Genomic DNA, 10060 nt, shown 5'->3' with positions numbered 1-10060 from the left:
TTAAAAAACAGCATCAAAACACTCATCATTACTATTCCGTTCAAATTTTTTTTTAATTTTTTAAAAATATTTTTATGCAAATTTTTTAAGCTTTAACCGTTTTGTCATTTGAGGGGATTTTTTTCAAAAAAAAATTTTAAGAAACTATTTTTATTCATAAAAAGCTCCATTTTTGGAGGTATTTTGAAACTGGTCCAGCTCACTTAAATCTTAATATTTTTTCGAAAAATTTTGGTGGACGTCTTAAAATATAATAGATTTTATAACTCCAATGGAAAAATAGTACCGATTTTTTTTTGTATGGGGAGTGATGCAGTCTAATGTATATATGTATTNTGGAAAAATAGTACCGATTTTTTTTTGTATGGGGAGTGATGCAGTCTAATGTGCATACATGCTATTAGTACATATCTACATAAGTATGTATATGCATCTCGGGATGCGCGTGGCTGGCTTGTGCCACAAATTACTGTTATGGCGGTTGGACTCTTTGTGCTTCTGCAATCTTTCATCCCAACTGCTGACGTCTTTCCCCATATGAGACTGTACACTTGGCTGCTAATCCACGCTGGTACCAGCATTTTCACATCTGCAAAAAGCCACTCGCAGAGTCCTTCAACACGCTAGAAGCTCTAAAGAACAAAGGGTGGTCCCACAATTATGTCGAGCAGGAATTGTAGTGAACAAGCTTAAGCTTTAACAACGTCTATCATCTACCAACTGAGAAACGAGTTTAGTAAAGTGATGTATAGTTACCAACGTAACTGAACTCCTTTTTCACTGCATAATATGTACCCATATGTAGGTACATTTATATGCTAACGAAACATATCCGTTTTCAAATCCTTAAACAAATATTTTGAACTGAAAAAAAAAACAAAGAACTACCTAGCAAAAACTTTTATTTTTTTGGTAAGCGATTACTTTCTTTATCGATGAAGTAACGCGTTACAATAAGCCTCAAGATATATTTTTTTACTTTCTCATTTACGCACTGCATTCCTATATTTGGTCCATAGTTTTGTGTGTATATTGATAATTTCGAGAGTTTTGAAGTTCGATCGCTTTTTCCCCAAAGTGTAACAAACGCAAATTCAGTTACGTTACCTTAATATATTTCTCTCAACATATGATTTGGTGTACCGCAGCAGGGTGGATTTGGTTCCTCGTATTTTGTTCTGGTAGCCTGATGATTTAAGCTGTAGGTTAGTCCTGCAGAAATAACCTGCATAAATATTAGTTTAAAAGCTGAGCTCGATAAATTAATGTCCCAGCCGGCAAAAGAAAAGACGGTGGAAGATCTTTCAATAGCGCTGCCACGCGACACTTGCCGAAAAGGTATTTTTCCAAATATACCAGACAATCTGGCTGTAAAGGTCCAAATAATTTTCTAACTGATAAAAAGCATACCGTCTTATTCTCAAAATTAAGAAATCTCAGGAAATATTTTGGACTACATATTTAAAAAGCTATTGGCATTTGGAGCAGTGCTGCTAATGTCACCGAGGGTGTGCTTTTCATTCATCGTATTAAGATTTATTAAGATTTTAGAGGAAAAAATTGTCAACCAATCACTTTCGCGAAACCAATTGCCATTTATTAAGTTTGTTGAAATGTGTGGATACGTGGCGTATGAGTAACCCTAATAGAGTTACTGATGCGTGTCTCGAGCAAGGCATAATCTACACCAGGTCATTATTATTATTCCATATAAATCTTCCCTTTCTAATGGAAGCTAATCAGAAACTCTGGTCATTACAAATGTATGCATGCAAAGGGAGTTAAGAATCGAGTACGGAGGCTTATGAATTCAAAAGATCAGAGCTAGATGCTCCTAGAAGGCATTTTCTGCTTTTGCCGACTGGGGTATTTATATAATAATAATTATATATGCTTATACATACATATGTACCTATGTATATTAGTGAGCAATATTACAACGAATTCGCAAAAAAGATTGTATTTCTATGTCAAAAAACTTGTTAATACCATATCACTTTACATTTTTTTTTTTAGAAAATGCGACGCGATACTGCCATGCGAACGGCACATGGGAGAAGTACACTAATTATGATTTATGCATGCATCTACCCGCCCCCTCAACTGTACCTGAATTCGAGCCAATCGTCGAATTGCCAACGATAATTTACTACATTGGCTACACCATCAGNGGTTGGACTCTTTGTGCTTCTGCAATCTTTCATCCCAACTGCTGACGTCTTTCCCCATATGAGGCTGTACACTTGGCTGCTAATCCACGCTGGTACCAGCATTTTCACATCTGCAAAAAGCCACTCGCAGAGTCTCCAACACGATAGAAGCTCTAAAGAACAAAGGGTGGTCCTACAATTATGTCGGGCATGAATTGTTGTAACCAAGCTTAAGCTTTAACAAAGTCTATCATCTACAAACTGAGAAACGAGTTTAGTAAAGTGATTTATAGTTACCAACGTAACTGAACTTCTTTTTCACTGCATAATATGTACCCATATGTAGGTACATTTATATGCTAACGAAACATATCCGTTTTCATATCCTTAAACAAATATTTTGAACTGAAAAAAAACAAAGAACTACCTAGCAAAAACTTTAATTTTTTTGGTAAGCGATTACTTTCTTTATCGATGAAGTAACGCGTTACAATATGCCTCAAGATATATTTTTTTACTTTCTCATTTACGCACTGCATTCCTATATTTGGTCCATAGTTTTGTGTGTATATTGATAGTTTCGAGAGTTTTGAAGTTCGATCGTTTTTTCCCCAAAGTTTAACAAACGCAAATTCAGTTACGTTACCTTAATATATTTCTCTCAACACATTATTTGGTGTATCACAGCAGGGTGGATTTGGTTCCTCATGTTTTGTTCTGGTAGCCTGATGATTTAAGCTGTAGGTTAGTCCTGCAGAAATAACCTGCATAAATATTAGTTTAAAAGCTGAGCTCGAGATATTTATGCCCCAGCCGGCAAAAGAAAAGACGGTGGAAGATCTTTCAATAGCGCTGCCACGCGACACTTGCCGAAAAGGTATTTTACCAAATATATCAGACAATCTGGCTGTAAAGGTCCAAATAATTTTCTAACTGATAAAAAGCATACCGTGTTACTCTCAAAATTAAGCAATCTCAGGAAATATTTTGGACTACATATTTAAAAACCTATTGGCATTTAGAGCAGTGCTGCTAATATCACCGATGGTTTGCTTTTCATTCATCGTATTAAGTTTTATTAAGATTTTAGAGGAAAAAATTGTCAACCAATCACTTTCGCGAAACCAATTGCCATTTATTAAGCTTGTTCAGCGTGGCGTATGAGTAACCCTAGTAGAGTTACTGATGCGTGTCTCGAGCAAGGCATAATCTACACTAGGTCATTATTATTATTCCATATAAATCTTCCCTTTCTAATGGAAGCTGAATCAGAAACTCTGGTCATTACAAATGTATGTATGCTAACGGAGTTAAGAATCGAGTACGGAAGCTTATGAATTCAAAAGATCAAAGCTTAATGCTCCTAAAAGGCATTTTTCTGCTTTTGCCGACTGGGGTATTTATATAATAATAATTATATTAGTGAACAATATTACAACAAATTCGCAAAAAAATATTGTATTTCTATGTGAAAAAACTTGTTAATACCATATCACTTTACATTTTTTTTTTAGAAAATGCGACGCGGTACTGCCATGCGAACGGCACATGGGAGAAGTACACTAATTATGATTTATGCATGCATCTACCCGCCCCCTCAACTGTACCTGAATTCGAACCAATCGTCGAATTGCCAACGATAATTTACTACATTGGCTACACCATCAGCTTAGTATCACTGACGTTGGCGATTATTGTGTTTGTATATTTCAAGTGAGTATTGAATGCATATAAAATTTAAAAGGAGACGCGGAAACGCTTACAAATAATTTTTACAAGAGAAGATAATATCAAAATTTTCATGTGAAGGCAATATAATAGGGCCAGTATGGAGTATTTCAGCAAGAGAAATATTAATCCGAAAGACATAGTTTCGATATTCTTACAAAAAAAAAAAGAGTAGGTCCTGGGTCCATTATCTATATATTAATACGCTANGAATTTTTACAAGAGAAGATAATATCAAAATTTTCATGTGAAGTCAATATAATAGGGCCAGTATGGAGTATTTCAGCAAGAGAAATAATAATCCGAAAGACATAGTTTCGATATTCTTACAAAAAAAAAAGAGTAGGTCCTGGGTCCATTATCTATATATTAATACGCTAACATAAATTTTGTCTCCGTTCGTTTGGCGATTCTACCGAACCGATTTCAAAACCAAGAACACCGTTGGAAAGGCATTTTTCCGTAGATGAGCAGAGTTGTTATGGTTTCACAANTGCAGTATATACTATACACCAGTTAAAAACCGTACAGAAATTTTATTGAATATTGAGATTGTGTCACTTTTATTTTTTTATTCTCAAGTTTTGTTCCCGTATTCTCCATAACAAAATTTCTAATAAATAAATTTCTCAGAGATAGGAAAATAAACTGAAGAACGAAAACTTTGCAAAAACTTGCAGGTATAAACACCTATCCAAATTTTTCACGGTGGTCACAGGTGGTCAACTTGTTACATTCTTTTCATCTTTGCACATTGTCCCCGATTTCGCTGTTTTATAGTTAAATTGGTTGGATAGGAAACCCCTTTCTAATCGATAAGTAGACCAAGATAATTGGTGGAATAAGTTATTTTTCTCAACCGGTCTCTTTAGTTATGGGATAGTAAAATGGCACGCATTGTTGTTGTTACTAAAATTAATTTTAAAATGATCTAGTTTTACTTACGACAACCAATTCACTCAAAATTTAAAATTTTGGCAAAAGATAACCCAGCTTGCTGCATTTTTATCGCTTTTGGTATTTTTTTAAGGAAAAACTTGGGTACAGAAAAAAATTTGGGTATGGCAACCATATGCACAAGGGAATAAAAACTAACAACAACAACTTCTTCTTCTTCTTCTTTGGCGCTGTAACCGCCTAATCGGTTTTGGTCGAGTTCAACAAAGCACGCCAGTCGTTTTTCTTCTGTGCCAACTGACTTCAATTCGAAATGCCGAATGAAGCCAAGTCCTTCTCCTCCTGATATTTTCATCTCAGTGGGGGCCTCCCTCTTCCTCTGCTACCACCAGCTGGTTCCGAGTTGAATACGTTCAGAACTCTAGCGNGGAAATGCCGAATGAAGCCAAGTCCTTCTCCTCCTGGTATTTTCATCTCAGAGGGGGCCTCCCTCTTCCTCTGCTACCACCAGCGGGTTCCGAGTTGAATACGTTCAGAACTCTAGCGTCGTTAATTCACATAGAAGGTAATCTTAGTACATCTGTAAATCAAAGTATAGATATTTAAAAAAAAATTTGTTCCTTTTAATCACGTATATCTTACGAACCAATTTAACAATTTTAATATAAAATGAAATACAAAAAATCTTTTCGTATTTTCATTCGACCACTCATTATTTCTTATTTATCCATCGATTTTTTTCTTCATTAGTAATTTGATTTTTTTTTGTAACACAACAGGCTTTAGTAAAAATGCAAAAATTTGGCACAGAACCTTATATTTTTTAAATTTTTCTTCTGTTAAAGTTTGAATTTTTTTAATTTTTTCATTAAAAAATAAAGAAAGCTGGAATGATTAATTAATTTGTCAGAAACTATAGGCCCTATTGGAAAATGATGTATATACGGTTTCTGTAGAATTTCATTAGCTTTCATCTGCCGCTATATTAAGATTTTTAAATTGGTTCGTAAAATATACGTGATTAGAGGACCCCAACTTTTGCTTTAAGCTGAACAACGGTATATTGAAAATATCTCGAAAANAAAATAAAGAAAGCTGGAATGATTAATTAATTTGTCAGGAACAATAGGCCCTATTGGAAAATGATGTATATACGGTTTCTGGAGAATTTCATTAGCTTTCATCTGCCGCTATATTAAGATTTTTAAATTGGTTCGTAAAATATACGTGATTAGAGGAAACCAACTTTTGCTTTAAGCTGAACAACGGTATATTGAAAATATCTCGAAAACCTACGTATAGAATAAAAAATTAACACATTTTCGGAATTACCGAGCTATTCTAGATAGGAATTGGACAGTGGCATCCATAGAACATTTTTGGTGTAAACCAGTTATATTTTTCACGGGAGATCTATTCGAACAGACTATATGTCGCATTTGACCCAATTGTCGCTTGTGTTGACATGCGTAGATTTGATGCATCATTTGATTTCAATTTAAATCAATTCAGTCAGTGTCAAAAATATATGAGCGACATAGCATGAAATGGGATTTGCATGATGTGACATATGTCGCTATGTTTTATGGTTCAACATTTGCAGGCCTTTAAACACATACATACTACATTCATACTCTGCCCAATTTTAGTGTATACACTTTCGAAAGTTTTTTCTGCATAGCTTTTTGCCAGATTTTATCGGTCAGCAAGATTATACATATTAACTAAGTTGTTTATACTCTTTGGAAACAAGTTCTAAGAACCCATGAAATTTGGCGAAACTTTTACATATACCATATATGTATGTAAATATACATTAGAGTGATTAAAAAAAACACTATTTTTCGAAATTCATAAACGCTACATCAAAATATTGTTATTTGTTATAAAGCAAGAGACATGTATTTTTTATTTAAAAAAAAGAAGTTTTTTGGAGGTCGGACTAGTCGATTTTTTATAAATAAAACAAGAGACATGTATTTTTTATTTAAAAAAAAAGTTTTTTTGGAGGTCGGACTAGTCGGTTTTTTATAATGTCGATGTTCTCAATGCTTTTGTTTTCCTGACCTGTCAAAGTGCAGCTAAAAATGTTATTTTTACACGTAATCACTCAGGGATTATTGGTGAATATTCCCATAATTAAATATACCTGTAATGGACAGTTAGAGTGAGCCTAGTGCCCGAAAATATGCTTTCAAAAAATACTACTAAAATTAAAGCGTTGATATTGGAAGATTAACGCATTGTCATGGGTCGGAACTTATTACTAGGGAGTTTCTGGGGTAGCTAATTAGGAATCTGAAGTCAGTTTTTCCAACTTCAAAATGGCGGTTCCATAATGGCGCCACCGATTCTCTACTTTTCTGCTCGCTTGTTTGAGTTCCGGTCGCTTAGTTAAAATTTTTGCATGTGAAAGCAACAACAAAGTTAGCTAGCAATGATGGACGATAGCGGGTTTGGTTGTACCTCATTGAGTTCGTTCGTTTCGCCACTCGCTAATTGTTGGCGAAGAGACGGCGGCTAATATTCTGCAGTAACACAGTCCTTAATTTCTTGGGTGTTAGCTTTGATCCTTCCACTCTCCTTTGAGTATAAATTCTCTGCCTTCCGTTGATGCTATCCTATGCCGACTTGATGATATTGGGATCTGTGCTGAAGGATAGACAATATAAAATTACAACTCCCTTGATCGAAGTTAAAGGGAATATATACTACTTATGATGAAATAATTCTTCACCGGAATAGTTCCAGTTTTGGTACAACTTTAGAACTATTTTAGCACTACACCATTGCATTAGCATGAATTATTCTTAACTTTTACAATAACGATAGTTAAAGTTGAAAAAATTAAAATATAGAAAATAACAATATAATTTAAACGTCTATAAATTTTCCTTCTAAAACATATTCGATGTTTGAAATCGGATGAAAAATATGTTAGCTATTAAAACTAGATAAGTGGATCAAGTGCGAAACTAACGGGTTTTCAATCAAAAACTTAGAGGGTTTAGGCACTATATGCAATATATGTTCATATTCTATTCGACCCTACTTACAACCTGTCCTATATAGTTTTTCGCTTGTATTTTCACTGTCACACCGAGCAATATTTGACCTAATATTATTTTTTAGGTCTTTAAAAACTTTAAGTACTTTTCGAGATTACTTTTCTCCACTTACTATTTCTAGGACAAACTTTAATAATACCCTGCAAAAATCGGTGGACAATGTGGTCGCCCATGGTATATTGGAGTACTTACAAAAGTGCACCTCTGTCATGTTGTAGCGGACCAACTCGTGTCTCTGCACCAGTTTATTTTTGGCCGATCACTGCTCGTGTTTTAACGAAATGTGATTTAAGTTGAGCATTTGAAAGCACATTTACATGTCTGGCTGTAGCTGAACGTGTAGAGATGCTCGCTGTTATTTAAATCAGCAATTGCTAGCGCCTAGCATGTTTGGGTTCGAATGTCGTCAGAGGCAACATGTATTTTTTATTTTTGTTTTTGGTTTTTATTAATTGCGAAAAATCATCTGTGAAGTGAAGAACAGAAGCGTGTACAAACAAAAAAATATATCAACAATGCTGTATGTATATGGTCCTGCCCTAGGGCATCCCAATGTTAATTCGATCATATTTTTTATATGATTTGTGGTTTATTTTGGAGTACTCCTTGGCCCTTGGGAGTACTCTTTACATGCATACATGGAGTAGCCGCGATTTTTGCAGGGTAATTCATGTAAAGGTTTCAGATCTAAGCACATACATGCACACACTTATTATGTATATGGGCAAATCCTAGCGTTGCGGACGTTACGTTCGGACGTTTCTTTTACCTTTTTTGCCGACAAAAATATTATAAGTTAAAAATTTATAGCAGTCCTTATGGGAACAAAATAACGGAAATTCGAATTTGGGTTAATGTCGGTGTTTTTGCCTTCGAAATTTATGTTCGGATGTTACTGCAAAAGGAAGCGATTTTTTATGACCATTAAAGTCAACCGATTTGCGCAAATTGTCGTGCATGGAGGGTACAATCTACAAAAATACTTTGAAGGGAAAGTAATGAAGTTTACAAAATGTGATATTAAAGCAAACTCAAGATTGGATTAACTTTACAACAATTTTATATGTGCGTTCGGGACGTTACGTTACGGACGTTACCCTTTTTTGTTGAAAAAATTTATTTAATTGAAGCGATATTGTTTCAAGAAATAAGAGGGCCAAATCAGGTTTCTCAAATAAAAGTGAAAAGAAGTATGAAATAAGAATATGTTGTACCATGCCTTTTTTGACCCAAAAATTAGAGAATTCGAATTGCATGAATTTTTTGCGATTTTGGTTGACCATTTCTCGGATCCGCTCATATTCATATCTAAGTATACTACCCCACCTCTACGAATTTGCCTGTTTCTAGTAACATTTCTTCAAGTAAATAATTGGCAGACTACATTCATATAATCATTTGTGAAGTAAAAGCATTGTGATATTCTTATATGTGCATATACATACATATGTATATAGTAAATGTCCTTACGTTCGATTTGTTCATTTGTGTAAGACGCTTTAAATTGCAAAAACGTTCGGCATTCGCTTTCACACTATTTACCATGGTAACCTTTGTTTCATTGCCGCAAACATATATTGTTTTTTTTTTGATACCAGATTTTTAGTACGCTTTCCGCTGCTCCTTTGAGAATACACACTTATATGTATACATACATTTATATACATGCTTTATGTGTAATATATTATTGTATTTCTCTTCACACGTTCTCAACGCCATGGTGTCTGCCTCTGCTATTGTATGTACGATTATTGCTATACATATTTTACTCTGTTGGCCGCCGCCATTGATGTCTTTTGTTTCCTTGCCAATGCCACCCCTCACATTCGGTGCGCATACAATTGGAAATAAACTCAAACGAAATGGAAAACAAACGCAGGGAATTACGCTGTTTGCGCAATTCAATTCACGCCAATTTATTCTTCACATATATAATGTCGGCGTTGCTGTGGATACTCACTTTATCTGTACATGTAAGTATAAATAACTATTTTTTTCAAACATCAACAAAAGTTTCAAATATATTGTAACTAACGGGTGATTTTTTTGAGGTTAGGATTTTCATGCATTAGTATTTGACAGATCACGTGGGATTTCAGACATGGTGTCAAAGAGAAAGATGCTCAGTATGCTTTGACATTTCATCATGAATAGACTTACTAACGAGCAACGCTTGCAAATCATTGAATTTTATTACCAAAATCAGTGTTCGGTTCG

General features: G+C 34.5%; 1 protein-coding gene across 1 annotated transcript in view; it reads left to right on the top strand.

The window, feature by feature from the left end:
* Dh44-R1 (Diuretic hormone 44 receptor 1) overlaps positions 1-10060 on the top strand; it is a 66422-nt gene that overhangs the window by 30035 nt on the left and 26327 nt on the right. Inside the window, exons 3-4 of the mRNA XM_017619239.1 lie at positions 3665-3863; positions 9723-9816. Of these exons, the coding sequence (XP_017474728.1) occupies positions 3665-3863; positions 9723-9816 (293 nt within the window). The remainder of the gene's footprint in view (positions 1-3664; positions 3864-9722; positions 9817-10060) is intronic.

The sequence above is a fragment of the Rhagoletis zephyria genome, unplaced genomic scaffold (genome assembly GCF_001687245.7).
Source record: "Rhagoletis zephyria isolate East Lansing unplaced genomic scaffold, Rhagoletis_zephyria_1.1 Rzeph_scaffold_01816, whole genome shotgun sequence".
Lineage (NCBI taxonomy): Eukaryota > Metazoa > Arthropoda > Insecta > Diptera > Tephritidae > Rhagoletis > Rhagoletis zephyria.
The sequence above is the reverse complement of the archived record's forward strand: the minus strand, read 5'-3'. Positions and strand labels throughout refer to the sequence as shown.